Source organism: Melanostigma gelatinosum, assembly GCF_949748355.1.
Source record: "Melanostigma gelatinosum genome assembly, chromosome: 8".
NCBI lineage: Eukaryota > Metazoa > Chordata > Actinopteri > Perciformes > Zoarcidae > Melanostigma > Melanostigma gelatinosum.
This window is the reverse complement of record NC_136641.1, coordinates 7,882,846-7,897,674: the sequence shown is the minus strand read 5'-3', so window position 1 is coordinate 7,897,674 and position 14,829 is coordinate 7,882,846. Positions and strand designations below refer to the sequence as shown.

Below are 14,829 nucleotides of genomic sequence, written 5' to 3'. Positions count from 1 at the left end.
TTAGCGTGCAGCAAGCAGGAGAACTGTTTTTTGACCACAGTGAAAATGTTGTTTTTGAAAGACTAACAAATATGGATCGAAGCAGAATATTTAGACATGTAATATAAAACACGTGAATTTTGATAAATGATTGTCTCTTTTTCAATACATTTTTACATTTAGACTTCACAACGCTCTGGAGTTATTGGAAATGTTTGGATCACACAAGTTGGACACAATCGTACGCAGGAATCGAATTCTATAAATAGTACAATACCGTTAGTATTGGTGTATAATAGTGCAAATAGACATGCATACACGGCTGGAATCTGTAGTGCTGTGAATCCAAACTGAACACACTCTTTAAAGCAGGAAGCAGAGCCATCGTTTTAGGCCTACAAGCTGAACGTATGATACTCAAAAGACAGACGTTCATACGAAACCCAACAACTTACAAAAGTAAGCCATAACTTGACATAAATGCTTGCTGTTTGTACAGGGTACATGGTCACCCTCGACGAGCAACTACCATTGGATAATGAGCCCAACTGGATTTCAGACGTATTTGATTAGATGCTGGATCCAGGGGCGAGAAATGCCAGAGCCAATGTCCACGTGCCACACACACACACACACTAAGCACTAAGCACTAAGCACTAAGCACTCTCTGAGACGCACTCAATGTAACAGGCAAGGGACGAAACTTTGGCAATTATCACTTACATCGCAACTCAAGGCTTAAGAAAAGGTTCCACACATCTATGGAAAATGTGCATCGCCCCATACTGTCTGCATACACGTGATTACAATTTACCAAGTCAATGCAACTAAACAGACCTATCTTGGTTTTGTGTACGTTGACAGGGTCTGGCCTCAGAATGACACACTGGACCACAGAGTTGGGTTCACATTGCTATGAAGACAACCTGGGGTACAAATGGGACAAGAAGTGGCGTACCTCTCTCCTGATGCCCTGGTTCTGTTCCGTCTTGAGGAAGTTGAGCAGCACATCCAGAAGGGAGGGGTACTTGCGGTAGGGCTCCACCACATAACCTGTACTAGCCACCTGCTGGCCCAGAGTCCACAGCGCCACCTGGTGGGAAGCATGAAGTATAATGTTTGGGATGCACTGTTCTTTGCATTGTTACTTCACCATCCTTGTAATAAAATGGAACGATTTAACTAACAATGCAACAGTTACTTTAGTTTGATTTGGATGTATTCTTATTGTACACTTTATTCTGTGTAAATAGGTGGAAAAGAACATTACAGCCATTAATCCTGCAGGTCATTGGTTACTACTTTTGAATTATCCTCTCGGTGAGCTCCTGGCACACACTCCTGTTGAAACAGGAAATACCAGACGAACAATGCTTTTACAAATTGTTTTTTGTGTGTCTTAAAATGTTTCCAGAAATGACATCCTGCTGTGTAAACTGTGTATTTACTGTACCCAAGAAATACATATGTGTCAGAAGTTGTTGGAGTAGTGCTGAGGAGAGATGAGAATAAAAAGTAATGATAAGAACCAGATGAGGCGGACACTGATTTTCTTGGCGTACCTGTCGTTTGGCCAATGAGGAGGAGTCCTGCAGCATGTCCATGATGATTGGGAAAAGCTCGTCCATCCACTTCCTCATCTCCAGGCCACTCACCTGACACAGGTAGGCACAGGTGACGTAAACAAAACCACACCCCCCGATTGTATGTCACTAAGATCTTCTAACATCTGAAAGGGCGGGAATAATTACTTTTTATATTAAAATGACAAGTAATATAAATGAACAGTTTCAATCTGACCATATCAAACCAGTCCTTATGTTTGATTATTATGATGTATGGTATGTGTTTTACATAGACTTCTCTAAGTTGGGTCGGATTCATTCGGGTAGAGGGGGTGTTTTGCTGCAACATTGACTACAGTCTCTTTTGTGAACACATTTTCGAACTCTAAACATCGTGGCTTAAAACTTACAAAGCATGCAAGTTGGCTTGGCATTTCATGGCTGTCGTCTGAATTCCCTACGTTTTGTCGCGTCTCCCTGCGCTGCGTCCTGAGCAGCTGGGCGTCTGTCTCTTCCTGCGCTAAGTCACCCGTGAACACTCGGTCTACCCGAGCACCTCCTGCACTCTGTCTGAACTGCAGAGTCTGCCTGCCTTTAATTGTGCTCCTGTGCGGGGACCATCGAATTACCTGGACGGGGGGGCGGAGCAATGCACAGATCCATGGGCGGGGATCTACCCTGAACCTGAGGGTGGAAACCTCAGAAAAGGACAAGCTCAGAATGCTTGCATTAAAACTGTGTCAGCGAGAGATAATGTGCACAAGGGGGAAAAAAAGAAAACTTCTGCTCGGATTTACTGGGTTTCAATCAGCAGCAGCTAGAGAATGAATATGATACACCGGTTATTCGTGTCCTCTTACAACTTGGAGACATTGAAGCACTCAGCCTTACCTGCGCCAACTCGCCGATGGTCGCAAGGACACTAATGACCACTCCAGGGTTGGGGTCTGGGTCTTTCAGCTTGAGGATGAGAGCCTGCAAATGAAAAAGGTAATGTGGTCACTTAATGAACCAAAGAGCTCTCCATCATTTTAATAATCTGAAAAACAATCCTTAAAGAGCTTCAGGAAATTAAATTGTAAAAGAGTCCCCCACAGACTTTGCATTGGACCCCTATAACATTTTTTTTATTTCAACCATTCTTCTCTCTCGTAAAAACCTGGCAGCTACATGACCCACAATGAAACTCCCAACACACTTTGATGTGTGAAGTCTACCAAGTACACACGCTCCACTTACGTAACAGCCCGGTTTACAGTCATACACGGCAACACACAATGGAGAAGTGGCAGTGGTGTACCTTGAGGATGGGCTCCATATATGGTCGTATGAGGCGCGGGGCGTTGGACACCAGATGACCAAGCATACGAGCACTCTGCTCTTTGTTCCTGCCGACACCGCTGTGCTCCAGCTCTGTTAAGATCTGCAACAGGATTCAGAACAGAGTTAAGTGTGGAGGCTTCTCTATCTGGAGTGAATCCTAAAGGTTAATGCAAGGGGTACATAACGTGTCTTTAAAACACACCTTCAGTATGGTGTCTTTAAAAACACACCTTCAGTGGGTCTAATAGAGGACGACTGTGGATGTTTAAACTGTGAACAATACCACGGCCTTTGCTGCCATCTACCGGTAAAGGTGTCCAATTGAAATAACAGACAAGTGATATTTTCAAGCAGAACCTTTATCTACATATCTGTGCATGATGATACAAATATAAATATTGTATTTGTATTTGACACCATTATTCTTTTTTAACATCCTCTTTGATGTTAATTTAAAAATATATATAATTTCTCAAATGTCTTGAGGAGAATGTTCTCATCATTTCCAGCACAAAAAAATAATAATAATAATCATCATCTATTTAAAATGTGATTAAAAACCTCTATGTGGAAATGTATTGAGTTTAACATATTTCAAATTTGTAGCATTAGTTTTTAGGAATGAGGGTTTTGTCTTTCATGCCCACATAAAACCTGACTGGACAGACTGTCACCCCGACCAGATGTTCACAAATGACAAGTTGTCACTTGTGCTACATCTGTTAAACATCTGGCTGCTCCGTGTGAGCCATCTGCTGTGCCGCTCCTACCTGGATGAGCATCTTGCGTAGGAAGGGCATGACAAAGGCGGGGTTCATACTGCTGAGGCGCCCGATTGTGCAGATGGCCAGCTCTCTGATCTCAAACACCTCGTCGTTCAGCGCAACGAACAGCGCCTGCAAGTTCTCCGCCTGGGCGAGGTGAGCGTCGAAGCGCTCATCGAGAGATGCCAGCACACAGTATCGAATGTCTGGATCTGAAGAGGGGGGGGGGACAGGGACAAGAAAAAGTCAGACATTTTGACTCTTCACCTCAAATGCAACATTTCTTATTATCAAATGCCGATTCTTGCATAATTGAGTTCCCATAACTTTCAGAGACATCATAACCAGTTTCAAAATAAAACGAAGCTCAATAAATCCACATGCTACTGCTGTCCCCTTCCTCCCCTTCTTACCTGGGTCGGTGATGCCAACAACTAACAGCTTGCTGAGCACATCCGCAACAACCTGCACGGTGGTCTGGCTGACAACATGGCCGCTGATCATGTGGATGGAGGGCGTGAGGAGGCGGGAGCAGGTCCGAGCGGCCTCCATCCGGATCTCCTTGTGCTCACTGTTCAGGAAGTGATCGGCACAGTGGCGCACAAACTGGGTGAGAGAGTGTCCTGGAGAAAGAACGGAGAGTTAGAATGATCCCTGAAATGGGGAGATTTGGCATTACAGCCACCTTTTTGGTTTAACTGCAGTTCAGGATGAGTCAGGGCAGAAATACAGGTAACAATAAACCATGTTCGGTTTTACTACACTGAATGCATGTATACAGCTTCCATTTCAATCAGTTTGAGGTTACAAAACTAAACTCTTGGTCAACAACTTGTTTTCAAAAGAAGAGCCAGAAATGTTCCATCACTCGTAACATCTGTGCAGTAAAGGGTGACCCCCACAGCTTATTTCTTCACCAAGAGGCAAACCCAGCCCACAGTCCACTACAGGATGACAACATAAGACTTTAAGAAGCCATTGCTTTACCCTGGGCTGCTGTACGATCCTGTGGTATGCTGCCTCAAACCTCCATGGGTCCAATCCAGAAAACAGCTGGACATAGCATTCAATACAACCACTCCAGCCATTTCTGCGGTTCACTTAATCATTTCTTACAGACTATGTGCGCACCCCCCCCCCCACCCCCGTGTGGGTCCCTACCCGATGGTTTATGCCTCTTCAATTTAAAACCTTTTTTCCCCAATTCTACTGAATGTGCAGTCCAATCCGAGGAGTCATGCCCATCTGTTATTCCTTCTCATGCTTGAGGATTTTTTTAAGGGCTGTAACGCCCATATCTAAAATAATGATTTTCTTCTACTGACTGAACCAAAGATCACTGGTGGTTGGTGTGTTAGAACTGAAGTGGGGGTCTGGACATGTTTTTCAAACTGTGGACTTTCCTTCGCTGAGTTTCTTAAGAAATAAGCATTAAAGAATCAAATGATAGTCCTGCTATGAAGCGGTGTCTCGTGCAAGGTTCTTGCCTTCAAACTCAAAGCTTCCCAGTGTGCGTAGGGCAAGTGTGATGCTGCCAACGTCGCTGGCCTCGGGGATGTTTGTGAGGCTTGGCGAGGCCAGCTGGTGAGCCAGGCCTTTGGGCATGCCGGGGTGACGCAGCGGCTTGTGCATCAGCACCAGGGAGAGCATCTTCAGCAGGCCGTCCTGGATGTCCTTCTTCAACTGGGGGATCTGACGGCTCAGGTCGTACAGCACCGCTGTCAGCGCAGGACTAGACGATCCGGGACGAAAAGGACAAACAACCCAATATCATCATAGTTGTCATCTTAAGATGAGGACAAAGAAGCGTGTTGTGGTGTGTGTATCGCCACATGGAGCTTTAAACATAAGAGAACAAGCCATATAAGACAAAGTCTGGATTTAAACCCAGCCACTTGTTGTTAGTTCAATCATTCAGCAGAGTGGTGAGAGCAGTCTGTCCTACCTGAGGCCCACAGCCAGCATGGGCTCCAGCAGCTCCTTGATGTCTGGTTGGATGCTGGGACCCAAGGCTCTGGAAAGCATGCTGATGCAGGTGAACACTGTGGCATCCACCTGCATGGTCTTCTGCCTCCTGCAAGGAAGAAAACATGAGGTCACGGCAAGTCTCTCTTCCTTTCATAAACAATATCCTAAAATGATTATTTAAACCAGGTATACCGCGGAGAACGGCAATAACTATTAAAGTACAACAAAATAATAAAAGACAAATCAAACAGATCAATACCTCAACATGAAGAAATAGAATTGGCAGTATACAGAGACTACAAGCTGCTAGAGCCATCATGTCATGTATTAAATGACTGACTTGTGTGCAAAGTCCTTGAGCGGCAGGGCGGCCTTGATGATCTCAAGGATCCTCGTGAGGTACGGCTGGATTTCTGTCCTGATGGCCACCACCAGCAGTCCCAGAGCCTGGAAGGCCGCCGTCCTCTCCTTCTCCTTCTTCAGACAGGCCAGCAGGTAGCCCATAGTGTCCGACAGGTACTGGTCTAAGCAGTGGATAGAAGCACCATGGTGCAAACGGTTAAACACAGATATGTGTAGGCTGCGACACATAACTGACTGGGGGGGAAACTATGAGCAATTTATCCCAGCAGAGCTCATTGATATTAGGACCGATCTTGTCAAAGCCCAGTGGATATATAGTGACGGGAAAGAATGCATGGCTGCATGTTACTTGACTAAAGATTAAAATGGATCGTGGGTTACATTCAAACATTAACTTGTCTTACCTGTAAAGGTGTTTGGCTGGAAGGCAGCCAGGCGTGGAAGCAGGTTGAGGGTGGTCATCTGGATTAGAGGGTTTTTACTGATCCTGTATTTCAGCACCCACCGACACACCTGGACAAAAGCACATAATACAAGCTTGTGAATGTCAACTAAGATTTACCGGGTGCTAAAGCAGCAGCGCTGGCCTCGTGCTGTTCACCTTATACACATACTCCTTTCATCTCTACGTGAGCCTGCTGCAATGTTTTGGGAGCTTAGTAGAGTTATTTCTTTTTCAAAATGTGACTTTTGATGGTGAGTTAACTTACACCTCACGCGTCCAATGAACCAGTTTGTACTTGTCCACCTTCATGGACGACTGGTTAGATGAAACTCCTGGACTAATACAGAGCAGGAAACACGAATTACATTTTTTTCAATTTGGTGTCAAGCATCGTTGGCTGCAGGGCCTTATGGTGGAGAAAAGCTGGGGCCGATGGAAAGAGATTTCACCACCCCGACGTACGCTATTATTTTTCCATTTCTGAATTTTTGAGATGGCACATAAATACAATGTTTTTCAAACAAAAAACATTCGCCAAGACCCGGGTAAAAGTGTAGAGATGCAAGGGTTGATATGCATTAAAGAAGCATCATAATTATGCTGTACGTAAATCACCATCACAGCTATTAACAGCTTAATAATCTTCTCATTTTCTGTTGGGGGGGTAGTAAAAGCTTTTTGGGCCTCATTTTGGCACTATTATTAGGACGTTATCGTTATTTCTATCACTTGAATTACTTGGGAAATTGTAAAATGCCATGGCTTGGTATGCATCTCTTCTTAAGCCCACAACATCAATTCAACAACACAATGATCGTCAGATCAAGCAATTACCGAAATTGCTTTTCTGGGAAAAGCCAGACCTGTTCTGTGAGACCTACCTGGTCGAATCGCTCCTCCATCAGCTCGCGGCAGTACCGGCTCTCCACCAGCGAGCTCTTGGCGGGCGCCGGCGTGGCTCCGAAGCTGAGGAAGCCCTGCGGCGTGCTGTAGCCCAGCAGGCCCAGGAGGGCGTTGGACTGCTGGGGCTGCACCGACTGGAAGCTGGTGAAGGGCGTGATGTGCCGGGGCTTGGCTCCGAATCCCATCATCTCCTTGCAGTACTTATCGTGGACCAGCTGCTGCTGCGTGATCTCCTCCATCTCCTCGCGCATGCGCTGTCATAGAGACGAGACGGTTGAGATGAAGGTTTCACTTTGCGGATGCGAGAAACGTTTCCACAGTGAACGCGGCTTCCTCACCTCTCCCTCCATGCTGCTGATGCGGACCAGCTCATTCAGGATCAGGAGAGCCCCGTGGACCCGGTCGTCGCGATTCATCCCTTTCTCTTTGGCCAAAGTCTCATCGAAGCCTTTCTCTGCCTCCTCGAAGGTTTGCTGTCACAGAAAAGACGAACACTCGTGTTGTCTGATACAAGGACAAAGGCTTTATTCAAGCAAATGCATGCAGGGAAGTTACTTCGATGTCTTACTTTGTACCACTGCGGTTTCTGCATTTCCTTGGTCTCCCTCTGTGTGGTGAGGATGAGAGAGGCTCGCAGTGCAGAGACAGCCCCTTCCCGGATGGCCTGCTTGGGGTCCCACACTGCGTAGAAGATGTTGTCAAAGAAGGGCTGCACTTGCTGAAAGAAGAAGGTGGGCGCGCTCACAGCCAGCTCCCTCAACACCAACACCTGGAGAGGACAGGAAAGCATTTCACAGCTGGGCATTGATTGCCGTTCTTGGGTCTTTCCAGTGTAAAATATGTGTAAATATTGTGCTTTGAGACATCACTCGGCAATTAATATCAACCCTTAGAATTCAAAAAAAAAAAGTGCTACTGGAAATAAATTGTGTGTGTACTGTTCCGTCATCATCTTAAATGTCATAACAATGTTATATTTGGTTGCTAAAATGATGTGTCCATTCACCATCAACTCGGGGACGATGTGGTAAAGAGAGCGTGAGAGATTAATGTGCCCGGAGGAAACTGTGCCACTAAAATAAAAGTACTCTAGCTTTGTGCTGCTTTACAAAGTAAAAACGGGTCAATGTGACAATTTTGAGTGAAACTGTCCTCAGCCCTCATCTCCACCACACATACTGTAAACACCACCAAGAAGTGGCTTTATTTCAACAACAAACAACACAGCCCTTGCCGTCTGTGAATCACTTACTGCAGCATGGCGTCGGCCCTCATTTCTGTCTGCTCCCAGCCACTCCAGGGCCCTCTTCACCTCAAACTCCACATACTCTGCAGTGAAGGTGTCCCCTGCCATAGACAGGTGGCCCATGGCTTTAGAGGCCATCTCCATCACCACAGGGTCGCTGGACGGGAGCAGGTTGCGCAGGTAATTGGCAAAGCGGCTGATCCTGGTGGCATTGCCTCCCTCCACTCCAATCAGACTCACTGGAACACAGGATTGAGTCTCAGTAATATGCTGTTTCACACATACTGTGTGCTGTATTGCACATCTTCATGTGACATACATGCAGGACAGTCACTTATCTCTGGACAATTCCACCAGATCGTTGGTAAATCAAAAGTTAAATTGAATGAAGTTAATCTGGCATGTCGAAGTTTACGGCTTACCGATGGCGAGAATCCCTCCTTTCTTTTCATTCACATCAGAGCTGGATACCAGCTCAAATATGTGGTGGTTTAACTCATCGTAGAATGTAGTGGCTTCATCTTGACTTAACTGTGGAAGGCACAAAAAATGTGTGTTGAAAAAGCATAACTGATGACTTGTACAATGAAAGAAAAAAAAAGAAAACTAGGTGTCTAAAAAGTCTTCATATCCACAATGAATCAGTGTAAACAGCTGATCAGTCAGCTGTGGGCAACAACAGTATATTGTAATCCTATCCTAGTGGCAGGTTTCTATTACATCCATGTTTACCTCTCGGAGTTCTGTGGTCACATAGTGCTGCAGCTCTTTGGCAGATTTTGCTCTGGTGTCTTCATTTCGATTCTTCAGCCCACTGATAAACTGCTGCAGCACAGTGGCTGTGCCTGACATGATCACCATTTGGATGGCTTAATCTGCAAGGAGACATATAACGTGGATTTATGCCATCGCTAACATTTCCTGGGTCGTCAAAGGAAATGCAACAAAGAAAAGAATAACAAGTTCAAATACCATACTTGGAAAGAGACTATATCCGTCCTGAGTTGTTTACACAGGTCAATGTTGTTGTTAGCTGACGTTGCAGCAAGCTAACGCGTCTGGTTAGCTTCAGAAACCTTACTGGTTAACTCAACATACCAAACAGACATTACACGAAACTAGAAAAAGTATACCCTGTACAATACCAAGAGTTAGTACAACACTGACATGTCTAAGTAGTGTGTCGTTGTGTTATGTCACGTAGGTTACAGGCTAACACAGAGCCTCATGAGTGTATCATGCTGCTTTTGTTTAGCTAACGTTAGCCATGGCTACGGTTAAGCTATCTATCGTAGCAAAGTGTTAGCAAGATAGCAACGTCGCTTTGAACCACTTACGTGTTTCTCTTATATGTGTCGGTCAATTGCTATTCGGCTCTTGCAGAATATCTCTCATTGTACGACTACCTAGCTAGTGCAGAGAAATGTTAGCTAGGTATCGCATCGCTAAATTAGGCTGGGCCGTCTGCAGCAGGGTACGTGCGGAAAACTTCACAAGCGCTGTGTTGCGTCGAGTGGCTTGCGCAGAGCTGAACGCATGTAGCGCATATGTCCTTGAGTAAAGTACAGTTTTCAGTAAAAGTTTGCATCCTTGTGTGAATATTATTGATACGTGTTTCTCTTTTCATAATTGACTCAATGTGATTTGGACAATTTTGGAGAAAATAATCCTGCAGGGCAGGGTGACTGCCTTGCAAGCAAAAAAATATAAAGTATGTGCATATGTGTTACTGCAAGTTAATAAACACGTTTTGCTGCTGTTGTTTTTGTTAACTGTCCTCTGCCTTATTGCAATCCAGGCTCTTGTCTCTACTAGAAAGATTAATTTGAGAAATAAATAAATATATGTATATGTATATATATTTACTTAATCTCTCTCTCTCTCTCTCTCTCTCAATTTCGTTTCCAATACAGATTTGTTGTATTAGAATAAGCAGAGACGGGTTGTGTAATGTTTACAACTCATAAGTAAAATTAAAATAACTAGTATAAATCAAATAAAAAATATATTATATATTAGATCAAATAATTAATATTTCTCTCTTTCTGTCTTGGCTAATCACACGCACGCACTCACTCACGCACGCGTCACTGAATGCCATGGAAACGGACCCACCCGAGGTTACTAAGGCCTCAGAACGTTCTGATCGCTCACTCTGCACTTGGACCTGAGCGTAAACACCTCTTGGACATATCGTGGAGAGCCGACTCTTTGAGTTTTTAACTTCTTGAGAAAAGCTACTTAATACAAAACTTGTTGGAGAAACTACTGGATCGCTATACTCTCGTGGACAACAGAAGCACCTGAAAGATCTTCGGCTGAAGGAGAAGCACCTGCGGGGAGTGTGCTGTGAGAGATGGCCCATCCCTCTGCGGGTAAGTTACCTTTTACATTTATTTTAGCATTTTTCTTTTGATTCACCCCCTTCAAAGCATTTAAAGCATTCTCCGTTTAGAAATCAGTGAAAGGTGAACAGTTGACACTATATTATCAGGCCTGTCGGAAACAGACGCTCATGTAAACTGATTATTCGAGTGGCAGAATGTCTTAAATGTTGCGGGACATCTGTGGAAGGTGTTCACAATAGTTTAATAGCATAATCAGTTTTATGCTGCGATACCCAGAGCTCTTTCACCAGAGATGAGTTCATAAACATCAGGGGAACAACTCCAGCGGACTTACTTCCAACTTTTCAACTAACTTCTGTGGAATTACTGGACATTCTCGTCCAAGGTGCTCTCACCTTAACTCATGCAGGCTGCGGTCCATCAGGACCAAGACCTCACGCCACACGAACACTTTCTTCCCATCCGCAGTCGGGTTCATCAACAACACTTCTACACTACACTTACATCACTTACATCTCACTTGTTTATAGTCCTGTTATCTGTTCGTTTGTGCACTTTATTTTATATTTCACTTTATTTTATATTTTTCTGTAAATCTTAACATGTTTCTACTCTGCACTGTGTTGATTGTATGCACCTCCCCTCATGTCAAATTCCTTGTATGTTCACCATGGCAATAAACTGTTCTGACTGTGATTCAGATTTTCCTTTTGAGTAATAATTGATGCTAGATGCAGAAACCAGAGTAAGTATCAGTGACTGGTTGTTATTCTGTTGTGTATTTTTCTTTATTAAGTCCAGGTGTCTTTACCAGACGAAGGTAAACTAATAATTACTAATGTTAAGAAAAAGTCTCCAAGTCTCTTTTACTCAGGTATCGATGGCTGTAACACAGGAAGCAACATCCAGGATCTCCCAGACAACAGAGAAGATGTGTTCACTCTGGACCAGATGAGACAGATGGAGGACCACAGGACCAGATGAAGAGCAGTGGTCGCCTTTCTTTCAGTGGGCTGAGTAAGTAATCCTTCACTAAGACTACAGAAGTATCAGCAATAAGATTCCATCATTGGAGGCCAGATTCAACACAACAATGTAAAGGTCGTATACTTGAGTTCAAAGTATTCATCTCTTGTGTTTGTGTCTCACAGGGCAGGACTCCTCTGTGCTTTTGGCTCACTCGTGGGGCAGCTGAGAGTGGACGTCATCCAACCAATGACAATTAATATACAATAAATATTGTTCATTGATCATTTTATATCTTTTTGATTTTCATTTGACTCAAAGGCTGTTAGTACTGTTAAGGATTAATAAATATAATATTACATGTTGATATAAATAAAATAGGGAAAGCTTTAGATTACTGCCCCAACGTGCAGCATAATTCTTGTCAATTTAATTATAACTAAATCATAAATAATTGAAATCTTTACTGATTGTTAACTAGTACAGAACTGATGACACATACATGTAGGTGCAAGGGAACAAGATGTAACGTTAATGAATAAGGGGGAAACAATGTGGGAACTTAATTAATCATTATAATTGATATATACATTTATGAATATATATACGTATATAGGTGTGTGAATGAAATAAAAAAGTTATTGATAAATACATTTTATTTACAAGAACTATAAATGATTGAAAATGAGTTCTTTAACATAGCAACTGATTACATTATAAACTGATTATTAATTTAGAAAAACTATATTATGAAAAAGAACTGTGAATGAATTATTGAATATATGATTGAAAAACTGATTAAAACTAAAACCTTTACAGTATATTAATATCTGTATCCAGTAATCCTTCTGAGCAGGCATTCTAGGCAGGAAACAGGAAGTCCTCTGTAGCGTAGGCCGTCTCATTTCAGAGACCGCATGGTCCAGCCTTCGCGGTCCTCAAAGGACGCTGGGTCCTCCGAAGGATGCAGCCCCTGAATTGAGACACAGCTACTGACTCCAATACAGTGGCTCAGATCCAATGGTTCATCATCTGTATAGAGAGTGAAATGAACCCAGCTTCTACTACTCTGGAGTTCAGGAATTCAATTAAACACCGTGCAACATTATAATTGAAACTGGTGGTCAAAATCATAGCTGCTCAACATCAGTGTCCGTTATTACAAAATGGAAAGAATATGACAACAAAACAAACCTTAAAGAGAGGGCCAAACCCCAAGGACCAGACAAGGAGGACATTCATCAGAGAGGCAATGAAGAGTCCAAAGGTGACCGTTAAAGAGCTGGAAAAGTCTACAGGCAGGGTTTGAGTTTCTGTCCACAGGACCACTTTAAGCTGTTCGGTTCATTTGGTTGTTGTAAAAAGATAGAAAAGCTACAGAACGCTTTAATTAGCAATGCCAGCTCGTGACATACAACACAGTGCAGAAGGGTCGGTGGACTGTCACTACACAAGTCCTGTTTCAAATTATATGACAATATATGACAAGTCTTGTCTTTAATTTGAATTCCCACAATAATAAATAGTATAAATGGACCATGTTTACCCATATTTCTGTTCCATAAAACCATATATGTAACAAAATGCTTATTGTATTGATAATTCACTAACAAGGACCACACCAATAACAGGATAAGTTTCGAGCATTTTTATTGGGTAATGATAGTTGTAGGATGTAGGGATGTAGGGTAAGGGTAGAGGTAGAGTGATGTAGGGATGTAGGGTAGGGATAGAGGTAGAGGGATGAAGGGAAGTGATGGAGGGCCATTGGTGTCCAGTGGCTGGTGGGAACGGAGACTGTTGGGTGGGGCCATCTCTGGGAAGCTCTAGCGGTGCAGAGTCCCCTGTCGTTCCTGTAATCCTGCAAGAGAGAAAAATAGGAAAACAAAAAAATGGGGTTGGGGGGAGGGATGAGAGAACGGAGTCGAAGAGGAAGTGAACAGGTGCGTTTGAGCTTAAATACTTGTGCAGGGGAAATGAGCCCTGTTCTGGGCGTGGTCCCGTTCCTGAACTAAGTTTATTAAACTAAATGTGTTGTTCACCTGCATCGGAAATGCTGACTTAAAGTCCCTCTCTTTGTTGTCCGGTTGCAGTCTTTCTCTCCATGAGCACAGCTTCTCTCACTAACCGCACACTAACAGGTGGGACGTGAAATACGTTGATGGCAATGTTGCTGTAGCCTTCAACGAAGACCAGAGGCCGATGCGTGTCCTGGAGCAGTTGTATCTTGGTGACGTTTGTGTCGGTGTAGATTTTCATGTCGAGATTCTTGAGTTCAGCTCAGTTACTGGAATCTGTCAAGAGTAGAGGACTCAGAAAAGATGAGAGTGAATTGAAACTACATTACCTCTCCACATTCATTACATGTAATGATAATACAACCATGTCAAAAGCAACATGTTTGAGTATTACAAGCATGCGAGAAGTGTACAAACTAAATGGCATCGAGCTTCTGCGTAAGACATGGAACAAAATATGCCGGCATTAAATGAGTTCTGGGTGATGTACATGTGTGGCTGTTTCTTTTTTCTTTTTCTTCTTCACGGTGTAAATAATCTTCAGCCTCAGGGGGGAGACATTGTCCAGGTAAACATCCAGCTTGTATGACTGAGAGGGAAATATTGGATTGCATGAAGCTCTGACCAGTGACATTTACCACAACACACCAATTAGACTCTTGTTTTTCAGTTGTAGGAAATTAGACCCCAAAGGTCAACAGCATTTGAAGCATAATTGCCAGTGGCGGCTGGTCAATAGAGGGCCATGGGGCATGGCCCCACCATGAGCCACACAAAAAAGGAAAAAAAAAAAATAATAATAATAATAATCATAAATTATACAAATTGTCAATATTTGTGTTTTTGAACGATGGAATGTACCCAGTAATGTGTGTAAAATATGATATCTGCGCAAAATATATGCTTTTCCTGCTCGTCCTCTCAGCCTGTGCTCTCTGCTC

At 43.5% G+C, this 14,829-nt stretch overlaps 1 protein-coding gene across 1 annotated transcript in view; it reads right to left on the bottom strand.

The window, feature by feature from the left end:
• Positions 1–10,029, bottom strand: part of mtor (mechanistic target of rapamycin kinase) — an 80,672-nt gene extending 70,643 nt beyond the window's left edge. The window contains exons 1-17 of the mRNA XM_079273783.1: positions 9,894–10,029; positions 9,289–9,431; positions 8,979–9,087; positions 8,563–8,795; positions 7,879–8,079; positions 7,649–7,783; positions 7,289–7,564; positions 6,367–6,475; positions 5,940–6,123; positions 5,577–5,705; positions 5,119–5,363; positions 4,045–4,254; positions 3,638–3,843; positions 2,845–2,967; positions 2,436–2,519; positions 1,542–1,634; positions 938–1,072 (exon numbers count right to left, since the gene is read on the bottom strand). Of these exons, the coding sequence (XP_079129909.1) occupies positions 938–1,072; positions 1,542–1,634; positions 2,436–2,519; positions 2,845–2,967; positions 3,638–3,843; positions 4,045–4,254; positions 5,119–5,363; positions 5,577–5,705; positions 5,940–6,123; positions 6,367–6,475; positions 7,289–7,564; positions 7,649–7,783; positions 7,879–8,079; positions 8,563–8,795; positions 8,979–9,087; positions 9,289–9,417 (2,601 nt within the window). The 5' untranslated portion in view covers positions 9,418–9,431; positions 9,894–10,029. The remainder of the gene's footprint in view (positions 1–937; positions 1,073–1,541; positions 1,635–2,435; positions 2,520–2,844; positions 2,968–3,637; positions 3,844–4,044; positions 4,255–5,118; positions 5,364–5,576; positions 5,706–5,939; positions 6,124–6,366; positions 6,476–7,288; positions 7,565–7,648; positions 7,784–7,878; positions 8,080–8,562; positions 8,796–8,978; positions 9,088–9,288; positions 9,432–9,893) is intronic.
• Positions 10,030–14,829: the final 4,800 nt, after the last annotated feature.